The sequence below is a fragment of the Apiospora phragmitis genome, assembly GCF_038363925.1.
Source record: "Apiospora phragmitis strain CBS 135458 chromosome Unknown utg000011l:1.0-3236445.0:1.0-3240683.0, whole genome shotgun sequence".
Taxonomy (NCBI): Eukaryota; Fungi; Ascomycota; class Sordariomycetes; order Amphisphaeriales; family Apiosporaceae; genus Apiospora; species Apiospora phragmitis.
In genome coordinates this window covers 1,085,867-1,105,662 of record NW_027117411.1, presented here as the reverse complement: position 1 = coordinate 1,105,662, position 19,796 = coordinate 1,085,867, and the positions used below count along the sequence as shown (strand labels likewise).

The window sequence follows — 19,796 nt, the reverse complement described above, 5'->3', positions numbered from 1 at the left end:
GCGCATTCCACTGGAGTCGAAGGTACCGTCCTGGAAGAAATCGAGGAGCTTCATCAGAACGACAGATGGAGCATCCGAACGCCCCAACGGCTGTGATTAAAAAGAGCAATCCTGAAACCCAATCCCATAACGGCACGAAATCCAATTAGATAACCGCCCATGACCGAACTCCGAGTCCCCATGCAAATGCTATATAACAAAGAAAGCAGAGAAGGTATCATCCATGGGAGTATGCAAAAGGGTCAAGGGAATCATGGTCGAGCTTGGGCGAGTCGAAAGCTCTCGCCCGAAGCGCACATGTGAGATATCCCTTGATGCGGTTTGGTCCCTCGTCTAAAAGAAGATACGCTGATGGAAGAAACAAACAATAGACATTACGGCGTCTTGCCCTCCTTCTGTAACTCCGTAGCGTCACTGTCTAACACAGAACTTAGCCCGGCCAAGGCCCAGGTATCGGATGTCGAGTGAACGGCAACAAGCCAAGCAGCCACGAGATTGACCAAGTAATGCAACATGTACGCATGAGAAACACCGTATACAGCTGCGTAAATCGCGATGCTGAATAGCAACACGCTTGCGAGGTGCCGAAAGCGACTCGTCACCCGCGGGACCATCTTGCCGGTCGTCAAAGTCTCGACTAACAGAATGAAGGGGGAGAATCGAAAGCACATTATGATGTGACGAGAAGGGTGTAAACCACTGCACAGCCAAATTGCGGATCCATACCACAAGTGTGGGTAGGTTTATCGGCAGCACCCACAACATGAGCTGGAAAATAGAGTGGACATAGTTGTAGAAGTTGGAGTTGGCTGGTGATGGGACTTCACGTGCAAAATGAAGCGCCCGAACGCAGGTAGTCAGCTGGACGAGGCACGCCACCACGAAGGCAAATTGATACGGGATGAATGTCGAAACGAGAAAGAGAAGGATACCGGTGATGACTAAGCGTCTCCGTGGCGAGGAGGGTGAGAACATGGGTGAGACGGTACGCCTCTTGTCATCGTAACGAACCCATGCCGGCCGCGTTGTCATATACCTGTAGATGATACTGCAGACAGAAATGAGCAGCACAGTCATGTAATGGAGACTTGTACAGACCCCAACACAGACAAGACCAATCATAGGTATCATAAACCAGAAGACTGGGTCTGAGGTCCCGATGAGAAGGTCGTTCTGGGAGAAATCGATTGCTGCCGTGCCGTTTTCCCATGGCCAGAACCTGCCAGGTTTGGTTGAGTCAACCGGCCCCGTTGCCATGGCGAGAAGCGTTAACGATATGAACAAAAGGGGCAGCGACTGTCGTAGACACATATCTAAGCTGTCCAAAAAGGGGACGAAGACTCCAGTGCTGTCGTAAACCCGGAATTGTTTCCGTATTACCATGGCCACAACGAGCAAGGGGAAGGCCGCGAAGACCGTCCGGTAGCGCATCACCAGCTTTCCCAAGCTGCCCAATGGGTCCACTGTCAGTGATATGGTCATACTTGACCCGCAGTCAGGATCAGTCCAGAATTGGAAGCTAATGCCATCACTGGACCGTCTAGGTCTCATAGGCGGTGGAACATAGGGTGCCAGGCCATGCAAGCTGACCTTGACGTCTTGAGCATTCACGAAAAATCTCGATTCGTAAGGCTCGCTCATGAATTGCCGAACCAGTGGCGCAAAAAGCTCTCGACTTCCGTCACAACGCTTCGTATCGATTCGAAGGTCATAAGCGAAGAGGCTGCTTCGAATCGAGGGGATCCGCATCTCTGTCACCATTGGTTGTTGAGGCGGCACCTCTACATGCACTCCAGAGGTGAGGAGTTGCCGGAAGCTGATGTTGTTCGTTGTCATGGACAACTTGGGATCGCTAAATTCAGCTACAACCCAGCCTGGCGAACCAGGCATGGCTTTATCCACAACAGCAACAAATTCATGATCTGCTACGTCTTCCACATCGTACTGAAGATATGAATAAGGGCGAAATCGATTGCTCGCCGTCCCGGTAGAAGGGTAACTTCGTGTGTCCCGTGGATGCAGGAAGTAATATCGTGTCGGGTGCGGAGTTCTTGCAAGCCATTTTGGTCGAACCATGATCTTCGCCCGAGAGATCCAAGTAAGAAGAGAAAACCATGTTGTTCTGGCCGGATTGCGTAGGGATCATGCTGCAAAACAATACCTCTAATCTTCTATTCTCCCCTGGACTGTCAAGGTTGACATCAGTAAGTAGGGTGAAACGCAGCGGTTCGGAAACTCCAAGAGGAGGTACCGGCATAAGATGTGCAGTAGCCTTTCCGGAGTTGTCAAGTTGGCGGAGCGTCAGCCGCTGACCTTCCATAAGGGTTTTGCTTGAATCATGCCCATAAGTCAGAAGAATATCTGGCTCAGCCTGTGGAAGTGTCTTCTCAGCGATGCTCTCCATGCCGCTCAAGAACCACTTTTTGAAGACACGCATTCTCTCAGCACGCGGTTTTGTCTGGGATGCTCGAGTATTATCGACAATCTCGTATAAAGCCTTGGTGATGACTTTGCGAAACTGGTCGCACCACAATATCGCTGCGTGATCCATGCTTGACCACACCTTCGGAATCGAAGATGTGAAAACAGTAAAGCCGTGGGTTTCCGGTACAATGGATTCCACGCTTGCGTAATCCGCAGGACTACTGTGTCCAAACCACCCCCGGTGATTGATACGAGAGTAACATGCCACAACGGGTTGTTGTTTGCCCACTTTTGTGCGTATGCGTGTCTCCAATAGCTGTTGATGTCTTCGTAAATGTTTACGAGTTGAGAGTCAAAACTGACGGGCGATCGCGCATGGGGGGCCGACATGGTGACGATGGTGTTGATCGATTTTGACTGATAATTCGGCATGATCAGCATAGTGCGAGCTACTATACCGCCCATGGAGTGACCAAGGACGATGACCGATGTTGGGTCAGGCGAGTTAGGGTCCCTACGACCCGATGTGCGAGGGTCCAAGTATAGAGATAGGATGTAGCGAATGACCTCGTTGAGATACCGGCCTGGTCCAACATGGTCTGGCCGTGGAAAGCCGAAAAGTCTTCGTTGAAATCCACGGTGAAGAAATCTAGATTTTTTACTCCTGACCCTGCGAGTGCCGGATCGTGCTGCAACACATCGTGAAAGTACCTAGCAGCTTCAGCCGCAATGGGCCGAACTTGTTTGTAGCTCCCTGCATTTCCAGGGACAAAAAGTACGGGGATACCAGAAACCTGTGCAAAAGATCAGCTTACCGATAACCAGCACAAACCGGTATCTTGGCCCCGCGTATTGAGTGGCTTTACTCACCATGGGGCTTTCATATACACCACCCTCCCGGTATAGATACAAGGAGTATTTGCTTGCGAATCGAGTGTGTTCCGTGTCAAACTCGCTGAGGTGTATATACCGGGGGTTCATATATGACATGCGGCACCCCTTGGGGTCGAGCTGCCGTGTAACAGAGGAATTCAGGATGGAGGCTAGCAAAGCGACGCCGGCTAAGGTTGTTAGAAAAACCAACCAAGTTGTTGCCCACGCATTCCGCGACCATGCCCGGCGGCCTAGTTGCTTCTTGTCTGTCATCTTGCTTGTCTCGTGCTCATCTTCGGCCAAATCTTTCTGCGACGACACCGTCGCCGGCAAGGAGGGATTTGTTGCTATGTCCCCTTGCTGCCACCGATCCATTCCGGGAATGCGCCGGCTTCCAGTTCACATTGCTGCTCGGTCGTCGTATCCGAGCTGCCGAAACTCTGGAGCTTGAATGCGACTCTTTTGTCCTGGATTCTGAGTGCGCCGCCTTCCGTGGGCTGTTGCTCAAGCCAATTGGCTTGTCCACATCCTCCTTTCCATGCAACCGTTGGATTGTTGCCTCAATCAGAGCATCGGCGCTGCTCTCGGACGACGCTGACGAGCGCCTCTGCATTGAAGCAGACAACTAGGACCCCGCCGAATCCCAGGGTCGCAGGAGGCCGGAACAGCTTGGTATCTTGGGGGGCGCGAACGAAAAGAACGGACCGAAGCTGCCCTCGTCTGTGGAAGGTTGATGTTTGTTCGGTGGAGTAGGAGGTCACGAATACTCGGCGGCGGTGTTTGTAGCCGTTGTATGGCGGACGAAAAAAGCGTTGAGCGAATGTTTTGAACGTGAGACAATTTTGCCTTGGAAAAGGTCGGAATGTTGTTATTAGGGATTATGGGAGTTGGACGAGACACGAGTCTGCGTAACCCACGAGGCCAAAGTCAGATGCAATGGCTTGTTTTAGAAATGCGCCGATCTTAAAGGGATGGACCGAGAGAGAGCGAGCGAGAGAGCGACGGGACCTAGACCAGGTTGAGTCGAGTGCTCCAGTGCAACGAGTGTTCAGTAGTGGAGCTAACCGGAGTAGTGGCAGGCCTAAAATTTGGCAACGATTGGGGGGGTGGAGTGGTAGGAAACAAGAAGCGAGAGGCGGGCAAAAGACGAGGATATAATCAGATACTGTAATGTGGTGAGACAAGATACCACTACTCAGGCAGCGCCGACGACCAGGACCATTATCGGATGGGATGTCAAGAAGGCTGGTGGAGGCGCCGGATGGATTGGTTTGATGCGGCTTGAAGATAGTATGAATGCAAACGCCTACCATTGGGGCTTGGGCAAGTAGAAAGTACAGTACTGTACCTACTCCGCGGGTGACCGACCACCCTGGACTGCACCCTGGGCGGGGAGAGAGCCTTTTTAGTGCGCAGGGTGCTACACCATAAAAGATCATGATCTACCCACCCCTGGGCCGGCTCCTTCGGTTTTTGATGTTATGCCATGAACTGCCAGGCGTACATATAATCTGTTGCTACTGCCATTACCCTACATGTACATATCACAAGCATAGTGTTCTCGCCTGCATCATGTCGCGGCCGTACTCTGGTCAGTTGCATCGGATGTTCATACTCTCTCACTCTTGTTTTTTGACAACAGTCAATGAATCCTGCATGCGCTCAACCTCGTGATAGTGCATGCGTGTTTCAGAGAGATATTGATTGGGTTGATGTCGATCTCCCTCCAGATATCTTGTTTCCAACAGAAAGAGAGAGAGAGAACCCACAAACTTCCAAGAAACTTATTATGCACTTGCCTCTGATCTTCTATGCGACCTAGGCTAGCGGGCCAAGCCTACTGGCTGGCAGGCTTAAACAGAGGGTGTGGGGATTGTTTCCTCTCCCATCATCCATGAATCCCATCCAGGCAGATCTTGTAAAGCCAGCCAGCTTATCGCAAAGATCTTGGCGGTTCTCGAAAGTGCCGTGTGGTGGTGCATGCATGCATGCAGCAGCATACATAACCGTGCTATCTCGACCTTGCAGCGAATGACGTTGGACTGGCACCTTTGCAGCTTCCCGAAAGTTGCATAGCTCTCAGGCTTGAATGATAAACGACCCCCTTTTTACTGTTTAGAGCTACACATGCATAATAGTCAAGAGAGAAATACGGCGGCTGGCAATTTGCAAGTGCCTCCGGAATATATAGTGCTGAAGATTTTGTTGGCGGGATACCACGAATATTGGTCCCACGCGCTGGGCTTTGGGTGTTGTATTTATCTGGATGTATTGAGTGCAGTCATTCCAAGTACGTGCCAATATATGACCACAACCCGCAAACTGACCGGTGGCTTCGGATCAGCTACGCTTGCCAGCATGTAGTGTGCTCCTTAATTACCGTATACCCTCCTACCTGCGCCGAGCATTCATTACTACCACGCCTCACCGCAATATTTACCTAGGGACATTGACAAGAACCCCCGACTACGCCAAAAACAGCCAGCCTTCACTAGTCGTCCCTAACAGATGTAGTTGCGGCCACAAAGTCGGGTTTATCAAATGCCATTCGTGTCTTACAAGGGTGCTGGCAGCATATCGAGCTTTATAGCTTATGCTGCTAGCTCTAGTTAGTCCGGGGTCGTGTCAAATCACTGTGCCTATTCACAAGTTGCACACGCGTATATCCTCGTACACGAGCATGTCTTGAGTAAACGACCTGTTGTGGAGATGTGCGATGACTCGTGCAGTAAAAATCCCGAGCCTGTCTGAGCAAGCTACCCGCATGGATTGCGTTAGCTGAACACTTTACCTGTTATGCGTGCAGCTCCTCAATGCGACTACGTGAGACAGGCGTGCTAATCTGAATCTGTCTCGAGTCTTGAGTACGACATTCATGAGCAGGTCGTCACCCACCAGCACCAGTCTTCGGAGCATACGAATCAGACGGATATCTGGCACTGGTGCAGGGCCCCGTGGTTGCCGGAGGAAAATCAGTAAAACGCTCTCGTTGGCCAGTATTCCCGTGACCATCATTTGAAATTGCAACCAAGTTATGATAAGTCACATCATCAAGTTGATGGGTTACACCGAAGGGCAGTTCGAGGGGCGTCTGGGTGATTGGGATTGCCAACATCCATGGATCAGGGTTGCTTCATTTAACCAACTTTGACCAAGAATACCTGCTCCCGTGCCATGACATGGAATATTCGACAAATACGACACGGCGGTTCTCCCGCATAGGTAGTGAAGCCAGCTTATTTTTAGTCGAAGATGTACAAGGGAACGAGAAAAGCTAATGAAGGTGAATTTTTCCAAAGGACGGATAACCCATGTGTTACATGAATTACATTGATAGCAACGAACAGGGGTTGAAAACCTGCAATGTGGCTGGAGCCCGCCTCGGTGGCACGGTGGTGGCGGCAGTGGCTCTGCGTGGCATGCGTGGGTGACGCGTTTCAATTAACCAATCTAGGTACCAGGACGCGCCGAGGCTGAAATGAAGCTGGAAGGTATTAAGCATACATATTCAAGTTCACTATACGGATCGAGGCTGTAATTAACAGGAGAGAGCCTCATGTTCCTCAGTCTTGGACAGTGACCGATTTTGCTGAAGCCTCGAAAAAAAGTGGCTTGGTTTTGTACCTAAATGGCTTCCAGCCTTTGCTCTTCTTAACATCGCAGCATACGCAACAACATTCGGAAATTGACATCATTGGCCAGAACGACTCCATGGCGACCATCAAACCCATTGAGGCCCGAACAGTGCGTGACCACCTATGCCCATGATCTTGAATGTATGTATGCTCATTCGTGATAGATACACCAAATCCAATCTGGACAGGTCATCGTTGATCTTTGCTCGGTGGTTAAGGAATTAGTCGAAAACAGCGTGGACGCCGGGGCTACCACCATCGGTAAGTTCTCTACGCGTGAGACGGCCCACGAAACGAACATTTGTTGACTTGAGGTACTGTAGAGGTTCGGTTCAAGAACCAGGGGCTCGATGCCATCGAAGTGCAGGACAATGGCTCTGGTATATCCAAGGAAAACTACGAGACCTTGGCGTTGAAGCACTACACATCCAAACTGCTGACGTACGAGGATCTCACTACACTGGAGACGTTTGGCTTCAGAGGAGAAGCCCTATCGTCCCTATGTGCTTTGTCCAAATTCTCTGTGACTACGTGCTCAGCAGCCGACGCTCCCAAAGGTTCCAGGCTGGGGTTTGAGACGTCGGGAAAGCTCAAGGACACCTCAGTGGTTGCTGCACAGAAGGGCACCACGGTCACAGTTCAGGCACTTTACAACAATCTGCCTGTACGACGTCGCGAGCTGGAACGGAACATCAAGAGAGAGTGGAACCGGGTCATCGGTGTTCTGAACCAGTATGCTTGCATCCTCAAGGGTGTCAAATTTACTGTCTCGCAGCAGCCAAACAAGGGCAAGAAAATCGTCTTGTTCTCAACGAAAGGCAATGCCACCACGCGGGACAACATTGTTAATGTTTTTGGTGCTAAAACTTTAACTGTCCTCATTCCGCTCGACCTGAAGTTGGAGATGCAGCCGACTTACACATCACATAAACACCGGAGTAGTGCACAAGAGCATCAAAGTACCCAAGAAATCAATATACTTGGGCATGTCTCCCGGCCTGCTCATGGAGAAGGACGCCAGACTCCAGACCGACAGATGTTCTTCGTGAACGGACGGCCTTGTGGACTACCACAATTCGCCAAGGTTTTCAACGAGGTGTACAAGTCGTACAACTCGTCTCAGTCCCCCTTCATCTTTGCCGACATCCAGTTAGATACCCACATGTATGATGTAAATGTCAGCCCAGACAAGAGGACCATTATGCTACATGACCAGTCTCGAATGCTCGACAATCTTAGAGAGTCACTTGTCGAGCTTTTCGAAGCACAGAATTACTCGGTCCCTGTGTCACAAGTCGGTGGCAGCAAACAAACTCCGTTCAAGAAACTTACAATCAACCGCCAAGACACTTTAGGTCCAGAGAAAAGGAAAACAGAGTCCTCGGATATGGGTGAAGATGCACAAGATGATGAGGATGGCCCAGTTCGTGGAGACTCTACCGAAGCAGGTGAGCCTGGTGAGCAAGGGGCGCTTGATGTCCTCGACTCAGAGCATACTACCTCAAACAGGCAAACAAAATCGCCAGCAGTAGCTGCTGGAGAGGGCCGCGGCATGGGTCTTATCAATCGTTGGGTTAGGAGAAGTCCAATAAGTCGTGGAGATGTAGCCTCACCTGCCAATTATCCCGAACTCCAAGTAAAGCTCGGCCCCTCGAGATCAAAGGAGAAGTTCATTCACAAGCTTGATGAAACTGAAGCAAAGACTGTTGCAGCCGAACCAACAGATGAAGTTCCCTCTTCATCTATTGGAATGGAGAATGATAGTGCAGACCACGTTGCCGATTCCACCGTTCACCAGCAGTCTTCTGGCAATGCAAAAGGAGGGCTTGAAGTACACGATCACATTCAATCATCCGAACCGCCGATTTCTAGTATACCAACGCCTTCCCGCCTCCCCCAATCGCGACCGAAAACATACAGCCCTTCGCGGTTTCACCGCGGGTCGCCGGAGGTAGCGACCATCACGATCGGCGACGAAACTGTGACCAGCATTATAGGCTCGCCGGCCAAACGGCCTCGACTAGACCAACAGAAAACACAAGAATCGAAACCAAAGCGTACTGTTAGAGGAAAAGACACACCGCTTCCGTCATTCCAGGGACGTTTGACACAGATGTTCTCGGCTGTAAGTCCAGCAAAACCACGGGATACCACCGAACTTGATGCCTCATTGAACCAGGATGACATTGACGCTACGAACGACGGTGTGTCACAGCAAGCTTCACTGGAGCCTAAGGAAGAGGAAGAGGAGGAGGAGGAAGTTAATATGAGCGACATCGAAGCAGACCCCTCGGCCACTCATGAAAACAGTGACGGCGGCGAACATGAAGAAGTACCCGCTTCACCAAGCCCATCAGACGGCAGCAATTATGAAGACGAGGACGATAAGAAGGCAAGAGAGGATGACAAAGTCCAGAGCATGATTGATGCTGCAGAAGTTGCAGCTCAAGCAAATTCGGAAGAGACCCAGAAGCGAGAGCAGAATTTTGTTAAAGGGGCCACCAGACGGAAAGGTGCAACATATCCCTTGCTTCAGACAATGCGTCTGGATGAAGGGCAAATACAGGCCGGACTTAGAAGTTTAGCGGAGACGTCGGTAGACTCGAGTTCTGGCAACGATACTTCATTGCCCACAGATAACTTACACGCTACCGATGCGGAAGAAAAACTGTCTCTGGCCATCTCCAAGTCGGATTTTGGCAAGATGAAGATCGTGGGCCAGTTCAACTTAGGTTTCATCCTGGCTGTGCGCCCAGGCATGGCAGGCCCGGAACAAGACGATTCGGAAGCCGCCGCCGCCGCCGCCGTGGACGACGAGCTGTTCATCATCGACCAGCACGCGACCGACGAGAAGTACAACTTCGAGCGGCTCCAGGCGAGCACCGTCGTCCAGTCCCAGCGGCTCGTGCAGCCCAAGACGCTCGAGCTGACGGCCCTCGAGGAGGAGGTCATCAAGGAGAACCTCGCGGCCCTCGAGGCCAACGGCTTCCTCGTCAGCGTCGACGAGAGCGGCTACCAGCCCGTCGGCTCACGCTGCCAGCTGCTGAGCCTGCCGCTTAGCCGCGAGATCACCTTCGGGCTCGCCGACCTCGAGGAGCTCGTCGCCCTCCCTGACGGACCACCCGGCCGCCTCGGAGAAGACGGTGCCGCGCCCCTCCAAGGTCCGCAAGATGTTCGCCATGCGCGCCTGCCGCAGCAGCGTCATGATCGGCAAGTCCCTCCCCCACCGCCAGATGGAGAAGCTCGTCCGCCACATGGGCGAGCTCGACAAGCCCTGGAACTGCCCCCACGGCCGCCCCACCATGCGCCACCTCTGCACGCTCGGCGCTGCTTGGATGCAGTCGTCTGGGTGGAAGGAAGGCGATGGGTTCGACGGGACAAAAGCCGAACCTACGGATTGGGCGGCCTACGTCAAGAGAAACCGCGTTGAATAAGTTGAAAGTAGCGAAGCAGTTCAGCCATCTAAGAACGGGACTGGTGGCACGGCGGCTTATTATCCGCCGAGAAAGGGGTGCCAACACGACATGTAGCATGCTCTAGCATCTGTGGTTTTATTACGCACACACCAAACGTTTTTGATGTAGGGAGAACGGGGCACGAGGGCCAACAAGGAGGAACGAGGACGAAGTCACAGGTCATCTTGTAATAAGAAACATGCTCACGAGCTTCACGTTTTATTGGTGATACATAGTTTTAGCAGTACAAGCAACATACTTAGACCCAAGGATTATCATCTGGAAAATAAGAACTTGTCTGCTTGCGTTTGGTAGCCCACCATTTCCATGAACGCCGTCTTGATGAACAAGAAGGAAAGAGAAAAATAAAATAAACAATACACGAGGTTAGACCGTATCTTTCGATCCTGAACCACTTATCCCTCAAAAAATGAATTCCTGGTAGTTAAATCCGATTCGCCTGCTTTCTCCTTTACCATACATAGATAGTCATGCAAGTAAGCACTGCTTCCCCGCGTCGTTCGCCAGATTACCACCGACACTGTGCCTTTGCCCGCCTTACGGTTCGTAGCTCTTGATCTGGCTGTCTCCCCCAGGGGTGGGACCGACGCTCCCAACGATGGCGCGGAACTGAAGCTTAGGCTGTTGTTATCACCCATGGCCATCTTCAGATCGCCACCATTCATCGTAGCAGCTTTGAGGCTTTCTTGGGTCTCTCGGACTCGCTTCTTGAAAGCCAGACGGTCCAGGAAGAGTTGCTGACGACCCCGTTCCAGCTCACGCCGCTCAGCTTGTAGTATGGCCTCCATCTCGTCGAAATACTTCAGTTTCAGCTCCATTTTCTGCATTGTGACGTTCACTGCGGCAGAGAGGAGACGGGTCATCTCGCGCTCTTCGTGAGATGCCAAGCCTCCTGAGCGCGCAGCCATCGATGCTAAGGGGATGCTGGCGATGGTATTCGTCGTGGTTGTGGTAGTCGTAGTAGTGGTGGTTTCTTGCCGGATATCAATCTCCATGGAATCGCCCTCCTTCTCCTCCTTCTCCTTGCCCTTGCCGTTTGGCTTGGCTGCAGCATCGCCACCCTCGATCTTGTTTCGAAGACCTTGTCGCAATTCCTCTACAGAGAGCTTGGCAGCAGCAGCAGTAGTTCTTGGGTCTGCCAGACTAGCTAGGAAACCAATGACCGACATGACCGGGTTATCTGCCTGGCTGAAAGGAAGGTGGCCGCCGTGGGGACCAAGCATTGACAGCCCAGTTGGCGCATGGACTGGCGCTTCTGACTCGAGATATTTGTCTTCGATGTCAAGCTGCAGGAATTGCAGCACACATTCCTCTCGGGTTCTTGTAGCAACATGTTCGGCGATCTCAGCCCAATCGTCATCATATTTCTCCAAACCCTCGAGAAGCCGTAGAATCTCGGCATCAGACCAGGGAGCATCGCGATCCAATGTGGCAGAATATGTGGGGTTCTCCGTCTTGATATACTGCGTGTTTGTATGTCCGCTGGGCATGCGACCCTCCATGTAGCAGCTAGGGCAGACTTCATACTTGCTCTTGGTCTGCGTTTGTGGATCAGGAAGACGGTGGTAGACTCTGGTACAATCGACACCACAATTCTGGCAGTTAACCTTGGCAATAGGGGCTTTGGGAAGTTCATTAGCGCCAGGCGAGGCGCTTGCGGTACCATTTGTGGCGGGAGCTTCGCCGTTAGTCTTCTCGGTCTTGTTGATCTTGTTGACCTTGGCGTCGCCGGGGTACAAATCGCGACTAATACTCATGTTGCGCTCACCAGCCGCAGTCGCAGCTGCCGCAGCCTTCTTGTCGGTGTCAAGATCTTGCTTACCCTCCATCACGATCGGATCCGCCGCGGGCTGCCAAGGCTGAAGACCACGGGTGTGTCGCAGATGACCTGGAAGTGGCCGGTAAAAGGCGGCCCGACCTGCGAAGGTCTCTGGTCGGCATCGACCTAGTGACGAGTTAGCATGAAAGGCGGGTAAGCACATGGGGGAAAGAGCTTACCTGATAGTTAATCAAGCCCCATTGCTCCAGGAAGGCGTGTACGCGCATGATAGCACAGACATCACCGGCCAAGTTTCGCCTGCAAGCAGTGACTGTCAGATATTCAACGGGGTTCAGACGGTAGGTGTTGATCATGAAGTCGCGATAATCCTTGTACACGTGGGGTGTCTTGCTTCGGTTGCGGCTGTTGAAAAACTCAGGCAGGGCCTTTCTCTCGATGCTGTGGATGGTGTTCATGTCGAACCAAGTACTGTAACTGGGCAGGACAATGGAATGAGTCTGGGAGATCAGGTGCTCTCTCGCGGCATTCTCGATGCTTTCCTTGGTCTTGACCTCGGTAACTCCACCCTCGCCGGTCTGAGCAGCTGCATCGCCATCTTTCACCCCAGATTGGCCATCTTTTGGGGCCTCGCCCATTTCCTCATCTTCCTTGGCCACAGTGGCCTCGGCAGGTGGTGCTTCAGGGGCGTCGAGAGGGTTGTCTGAGATACCAGTAGAAGCAGGCGCAGGGGTTGTGCTATCCTGCTTGATGTTGGCATCGGCGGCAGGGACCTCGGACATCTGGACATCTGTAGCACACGTAAAAGATCAATATCAGTTGTTGCGCCAGAGATTCGTAAGCTCAAAACCAACCTTCTGATGTGTCGGGCGCAGCCGAGGCGTCTGGCTGCAAGGGCGGCTGAGCAAGTATAGGGTTGCTGCCAGGGGACGCCGCGTTCGCAGGCGAGCCGTAGTTAACGTGTTCGTCCTCCATTGTGACGTGAATGGTGGAATTGGATTTCCTCTTGAAGCTTGTTCGATTGCAGTGGGCTTCGACTTTGTTTTGTGTAGAGCGAGATGAACCAGGCGAACCAATGCGGAGTGCGCCGCAAAGTTGTTGATGCGGATCGCGTCGCAAACGAATGGACACTTTACTGGCTGAGTATCATTAACAAGTATGCGTTGCGCAAAAACGATGCTTCGCCGTCGCGAAAAGGGTAGGCTGATGATTGGACTCGCCGTGGGTAGTTTGGGGAAGCGCGTTTTTGATGGTCGCGAGTTTACAGCCTCTACTAGAGCCAGAAAGATCCATCAAAAATGAGTCCGAGCTTCCTATACTTCGATAGTTGCATATGGCCATCCTTGGCTGTTTTGGTGCGTATATATGCAGCTAAAAGGTAGTATAGTGCTTAGCGGGTCCGCATCGGTTGGCGGCGGATGGCATAGCCGCAAGAAGTTGTGACATATGACGACCGAGGATGTGAACGAGAGCGGCTAGAGCACGCCCGAGATAACTTTGTCGTCGCAACTCATCCAACCAACACGGTCTGCTCGGGGGAGGTTTCTGCGACAATTCAGAATACTACACAACATGCTCTCCATAGCAAAACGGACTGCGCTTCGCGCAGCGGGTGCTGTTCCGCGAACCCAGTCAGTCTTCTCAAACCTCGGCCCCTCCGCGCTCCAGCGTCTACTCTCGACATTGGCGGTTTTGGAACAACGCGAGGGCAAGCTGAACCACGGCTCTCTAAGCGCAATCACTGCTGCAAAGACCCTGGGCGGCGCCGTACATGGCTTCGTTGCCGGCAGCAATATCAAGTCAGTGGCCGAGGAGGCTGCCAAGGTTGACGGCGTTGAAAAGATCCTCGCCGTTAACAACGCCGCCTACGACAAGGTGCGCGCCTTTCTTTCTTTCACCACAACTGCAACGCCCCCCAATCCTTTGCAGTGCTGATGTTTTTGCCTACTATAGGGTCTTCCCGAGAACTATGCGCCACTTTTAGTCGAGAACATCAAGAAGGGCGGGTATACTCATGTCATTGTGGGACACACATCCTTCGGCAAGAGCGTCTTGCCCCGAGTGGCTGCCCTGCTCGATTCCCAGCAAATCTCCGACATCACCGCCATCGAGAACGAGAACACATTTGTGCGACCTATCTATGCTGGCAACGCCATTTCCACAGTCGAATCGTCTGACGCGATCAAGTTCATCACGATCCGAGGCACGGCTTTTGCCGCGGCTGAAGTCGCCAATGGATCCGCTGCGGTCGAGGATGGTGTAGACCCCAAGGCTGAGCTCAATACCGAATGGGTCTCGGAAGACTTGGCCAAGTCAGACCGACCAGACCTCGCCACCGCCGGCAAGGTCGTGTCTGGAGGCAGAGGACTGAAATCCAAGGAGGAGTTCGACAAGGTCATGCTACCTCTCGCCGATTCCATTGGTGCTGCGGTGGGCGCTTCTCGGGCTGCCGTAGACAGCGGCTACGCTGATAACAGCCTGCAAGTCGGCCAGACTGGCAAAGTTGTTGCCCCTCAATTATACATGGCCGTAGGTATTTCGGGTGCCATTCAACATTTGGCGGGCATGAAGGACAGCAAGGTCATCGCAGCCATAAACAAAGATCCAGATGCCCCCATCTTTCAGGTCGCAGACGTAGGCCTTGTAGGAGACCTTTTCGAGAAGGTGCCTGAGTTGACGGAGAAGTTGAAGTCGTCATAGAATTCATGATAGATATACAACTGTACAACTGCCCGCCCACATGGGTATCTCGTTGCTTAGGCTGCAGCTTCCAGCATATTCGCTGTGCTCGTGAACTTTTCTCTCTCCTTGCCAATGGCCTGGCCCCTTGCTTTTTCCGCCTTATCTATTTTGTGCCAGTCGTTCCAGCTAATAATGTTACATCTGCTGGTGTCAATGTCCCCCTTCACCCCAACCAAGCCAAGGCTATCTCCGTCACCGGCGAACCTAGTGTTTGATGTCCAATCGGTTGCTATGGCATCTCCTGTGGAAAAGGCATCCTCCATGGTTGACGCAATAACGCCTGTAGGGCCCCTTTTCACCCAACCGGCGCAGTAAACACCCGCCAGGGGCACTGGAGTGTCGTTTGGATGCGCCTTGCCGCTGAATACTCGACCCAAACCGTCGTTGCGTATCACCCCAGTTCTGTCGTCAAAAGATATGCCGGCTTCAGCAAATCCGGGCAGTGCAACTGATTTGTAGCCAATGGAGCGGAACGCAACAGACGATGCCATATCAATCTTCTCGCCTGTGCCGCTGACTCTTGAAGCCGTATCGAATGGGTCCGACAGGGACGTTTTCTCAAACACCGTCCGGCTCAGGTTGCCTTCTGCGTCGCCAACGAACTCTGTCGGGGACAAACAGAAATCCAGCGACCATGACTTGGCTGCACCGTCGACTTTCGCCGTGGAGCCCTTGACGAGGATGTCCATCAATCGCCTTCTGGCCCGGGGCAGTTTTGAGATCTCCGGCGGCATCAACGCCATATCTACCGGGTGAAAGCCGACACTCTGCAGCTTCATCAGCTCGCGGATCTCCTTGATCGTGAAAGCGGCCTGCATGGGCCCTCTCCGCCCGACGACGTGCACGCGCTTGATGCGGCTCTTCAGCAGGGTCTCGATGGCAGCCTCGATGATGTCGGACTTGCGCAGCACGTCCACGTTCTCCAGCAGCATGCGCGCCACGTCGAGCGCGACGTTGCCCTGGCCGACGATGACGGCCTCGTCGCCCCGGGTCAGGTCGGGCGCCAGATCCGCGAACTCCGGAAGGCCGTTGTACCACCCCACGAACTCGCGGGCCGAGTATATGCCATTGAGCTGGGACTCGCCAGGGATGCCTAGCTTTTTGTCCCGGGCGGCGCCGTAGGCAAATACGACGGCATCGTAGTTCTTCATCAGGGATGCCAGCGGGACGGTGCACCCATCAAACTGCGGGCCCAGGTCGCCCACTGAGGTATTTCCGACAAAAGTGAAATCGGGAGAAGACGCAACCTCTTCGAATTTGTCTTGACAATTCTGTGACATATGTTAGGCATATATATGTGCACATGTGCGTGGTGTGCGTGATAAGCTATTGGTCTCATGAGACTGACCTTGACCTCGGGGTGGTCGGGGGCGACGCCAAATCTCACTAGCCCAAACGGCACCGGCAAGGCTTCGTACATGTCTACTTTTGCTCTGTCAATTTTAGACATAACCCGGTAAGCAGTATAGAAGCCAGCCGGGCCGGAGCCAACAACAGCCATACGAAAAGGGCGGTCATTGCGACCGATTGTCGAGTAGAAGCTCTTTGGTGATGCTTGAACAGCCTTGTACCGAAAAGCTGCGGGACGGCAGAGCCATGATCTCGCAACAGCATTCATTTGCTTTGGCTCAATTGCGTGTGTGAGGCCAACTAACTGTATGCCGTGGTGGCAAGTAAATCAGACAGGTTGTGCATATATTAAATATGTATGGGTTTATAGAAGGCGCAGTCAAGTGTTTCTCTCAATACGATGAATTTCGGACATGGCAGTAATGACGTCTCGGGGTTACGAGCTTGGGCTAGCAGCTGTGCGGGCGGTGGGCGGCCAAGCACTGGAGCCGAATCTCTAGGTAGATTTCTCGCTCTTCCAACTACCCACCGAGAAGAAGCCAAGCTATCCGTAGAATAACATTGGCATCGAATCAATCGATATATCAAATAGGCAATAGTGTTCACTATTGCTAACAAAGAAACGGATATGACCAGTAGTAAGGTAGTAGTGTGCGATGTGACGAGTGTGTCGGCGGCAAGGCGAAGAAAATTGGCCACTAGGCGCTTCAAGGTTGGCAGGCGGTTGCTGTGCCAACCCGCATACTTCAGTCGCATCTTAGCAATGATGGAGGGTAATGTCCATATGTACGCATCTTCAGGTCACGAATTGGAAAAATACACACTCATACCGCACTGACTGACTACCTGAGTATCTACACAAACACATACGTCGTCGTCCTCCACACCCTTCTGTCGCCTAAGACAGGGCATTCCCTTACACAGGTAGCTGCTGATCCTCTGCCAACACACAAACGCACATATTCCCACTCTCTGCGTACCACACCACCGAACGTCAGCGCCGTACTGACTGACACACTCGAAGGATGGGGGTCCAGCAGCCATATCTCTACGATCTGGATCAGCGCGACTACAGATTCCCGGTCAAGGAGTTCGACCCCAAGGCCATCACGCGCCAAAGCTGGGAGGTCAAGCCCAAGATACCCAAGCCAGATGGCCCTCTAGTCTCCTTCAACCGCCACCCCGAGTAGGTTATCCAGTTTTCATCCTCCACCTCCTCCTCCCCACGCGAAGTCTAGATGCATCACAAGGGCCGAGTGGACTGACTTTTATGATGCAAAGTGCGCACGAAGTCCCTACTGGCCGAAGCTCTCTCATCCGGCCCATGGGCGGAACCGCCAAATGGTGGATCAAGTTCTCGAGAAAAGTGCAGATCGTCTTGCGCGCATTCGAATTGGTTGCTGATCTCGGCTTGCTCGCCTTCATGATCTTGCTCATCAAGGTCGACCCCATTGCTCAATGGGTTCTCCGAATCACGGTAAGTCTTATTGGCGCGTTCATGGTTGTCTTTTCGGTCCTAGTCATGGCTTTTTACTGACATGAAGTCAGCCTGGCGTGGTGGCCATCTGCTCTGCATATGCCATCTATCATTATTGGCAGGCACCTGGCGCACGACCACCGGCATCTGCTGCGGCTTACCAGATGTTTGCTGCCTTCACTGACCTAGCTGTGCTCCCGCTCTATGCATTTGGCGGTATGGCTATCGTCAATCACGGAACGGAGTGGATGAATCTTACGGGCAACGAATTGTTTACGGGCTACTTCGTCTCCGCTGCGTACTACACCCTGATTGGATCAGGCGGTCTGCATGTCGTCTCCCTCGCTATCTCTCTCTGGCTCGGCTTCATGTTTAGACGCATTTCGCACATGCCCCCGGACATGAACCCTCTCGAGGATCATCTGACCGCGCGGCACAAGCGAAACAAGTCGTCCATCGCCACGAGCTACATGTCGGAGAACAGCAAGCGTATGTCTACGCCGCTCGAGGACTGCCGTCGTTCCGGGGCTCCGTATGAGAACGACCTCTCGCGTCCCCCGAGCATTCCGTTCATGCACACTCGCAGCAACTCCGGCGATTCCCTCGCATCAATGAAGCGAGACAGCCAGGTGAATTTGCCCGATCGTCAATACCAAGTTGTTCCGGATAACTCGCCAAGAAACAGCCTGGCCTCGGTGATTGACCCCAGGCGCCTATCGAAGCCACCTGGCCCCTCGCATCGCGGCAGCTACACGGAGATACCCTTCAAGAGACAGGCGCGAACCAAATATCCCGCCCAGGGAGCTCCGCACCCGAGAGCCCAGCGAACAGCAACCCGTCGCCAACCCGTCCTGCTCGTTTCACTGAGGCTTGGTATGCTTCAGAATCGCTGGTCAACCGGACACAAGAGCGCGCCCGCAAACTGAGAGAAGCCAGCAAGAAAGCCCCCAAAACGAGCGCCTACGAGGCTGTGAACCAGAGGTATAACCTGGCAGACTCGGATGGGGAGGACTCGGACCAGGAGAACATGGGCAACAGGATGATGGGACCGGATGATGTGTCGGACTTCGAGGACGATATCATCCTCGGCAACTCAATGCACCCAAACCCGTTGCGATCCAACCCTACCCCCTCTATATCTTCCATCTCGTCCTCGGCATTGGGACCGCCACCGAAGCCACCTGCACATGGCAACAACAGCACAAGTCTTCCCCGGAAAAAGACCCCTTACCGGCCTAACCGCGGCTCTGCGCTCTCGGAGGTCTCGCTGAACCCACGCACCGTGAGTGGCAGCCAGGACATCACGGACCAGCAGCAGCAGCCCGCGGGACTGACGGTCCGGGACACCTGGCAGAGCCGCAACCGCGACTCGTCAATCCAGCCCGAAGAAGGCATGTTCTACGCCAAGGCGTACGGCGATCTGAAGGCGGCGACGCCGCCCATCATGGTGGGCAATCCGCGCCAGGTCTCGTCCGGCAACGACTACGACCTCGGGGGTGGCGGCGGTGGCAAGTACCGCCGAAACGTCAGTGGCAAGATCGCCGAGGAAGGCCGAGCGGGGAACAAGAGCGGTGCCTACTCGCGGTACAGCATCTTGAACGATGATTGAGACCGATATCTTGAGCTAGGCGGCCAAGCAAAGGGATCCATCGGGTGTGATTTTGGATGGGCACGGCAGTAGGGGCTTGTTTTCTTCTTTGCGACGCAACTATGGGAATGAACATGTGATGACGAAAAACGGTTTGTGTGATATCTGTTGTGTGGGTTTCTTCTCATGGATGATGATAACAAAAAGGCGTTCGTGTGTTGTATTTCGGTTCTGATTTCTGGCGTACGTTTCAAGGCACGACTTCGATGGATGGACGAATAATTGGACCACGAATGATTGGAGGACTTTATGTAGGGAAATGTATTAATATAGTAGCTTAGGCTGATCCTGGACAAAACCAGGCAAATGGATCGGTTGCCTCTTCCCACCCCCTTTTCGATGTGCCTCCATTATCAATGCTCGTCTTGTAGTTTGTTCTCTGGACCCCATCATG

General features: G+C 53.0%; 6 protein-coding genes across 6 annotated transcripts; 3 read left to right on the top strand and 3 right to left on the bottom strand.

Annotated features, from left to right (window-relative positions):
- Window positions 1-374: 374 nt before the first annotated feature.
- On the bottom strand, window positions 375-3,672 carry PG994_013135 (PGAP1-domain-containing protein; the record flags this gene model as incomplete). The annotated part of the gene is made up of 6 exons (XM_066864544.1): window positions 375-395; window positions 727-1,944; window positions 2,162-2,740; window positions 2,788-2,938; window positions 2,992-3,218; window positions 3,295-3,672. 6 exons carry the CDS (start codon window positions 3,670-3,672, stop codon window positions 375-377), a joined length of 2,574 nt encoding a protein of 857 aa, XP_066709505.1.
- A 3,336-nt stretch (window positions 3,673-7,008) lies between these two features.
- Window positions 7,009-10,366, top strand: PG994_013134 (DNA mismatch repair protein MutL; the record flags this gene model as incomplete). The annotated part of the gene is made up of 4 exons (XM_066864543.1): window positions 7,009-7,041; window positions 7,097-7,193; window positions 7,256-10,032; window positions 10,070-10,366. 4 exons carry the CDS (start codon window positions 7,009-7,011, stop codon window positions 10,364-10,366), a joined length of 3,204 nt encoding a protein of 1,067 aa, XP_066709504.1.
- A 437-nt stretch (window positions 10,367-10,803) lies between these two features.
- On the bottom strand, window positions 10,804-13,160 carry PG994_013133 (uncharacterized protein; the record flags this gene model as incomplete). Its single annotated transcript, XM_066864542.1, has 4 exons — window positions 10,804-12,267; window positions 12,327-12,353; window positions 12,407-12,975; window positions 13,040-13,160. 4 exons carry the CDS (start codon window positions 13,158-13,160, stop codon window positions 10,804-10,806), a joined length of 2,181 nt encoding a protein of 726 aa, XP_066709503.1.
- A 597-nt stretch (window positions 13,161-13,757) lies between these two features.
- On the top strand, window positions 13,758-14,885 carry PG994_013132 (electron transfer flavoprotein subunit alpha; the record flags this gene model as incomplete). Its single annotated transcript, XM_066864541.1, has 2 exons — window positions 13,758-14,060; window positions 14,139-14,885. 2 exons carry the CDS (start codon window positions 13,758-13,760, stop codon window positions 14,883-14,885), a joined length of 1,050 nt encoding a protein of 349 aa, XP_066709502.1.
- Window positions 14,886-14,941: 56 nt separating this feature from the next.
- On the bottom strand, window positions 14,942-16,545 carry PG994_013131 (NADPH:adrenodoxin oxidoreductase; the record flags this gene model as incomplete). The annotated part of the gene is made up of 2 exons (XM_066864540.1): window positions 14,942-16,198; window positions 16,276-16,545. 2 exons carry the CDS (start codon window positions 16,543-16,545, stop codon window positions 14,942-14,944), a joined length of 1,527 nt encoding a protein of 508 aa, XP_066709501.1.
- Window positions 16,546-17,302: 757 nt separating this feature from the next.
- On the top strand, window positions 17,303-19,363 carry PG994_013130 (uncharacterized protein; the record flags this gene model as incomplete). The annotated part of the gene is given in 4 exon segments (XM_066864539.1): window positions 17,303-17,463; window positions 17,559-17,754; window positions 17,826-18,627; window positions 18,639-19,363. 4 exon segments carry the CDS (start codon window positions 17,303-17,305, stop codon window positions 19,361-19,363), a joined length of 1,884 nt encoding a protein of 627 aa, XP_066709500.1.
- Between the last annotated feature and the right edge of the window lie 433 nt (window positions 19,364-19,796).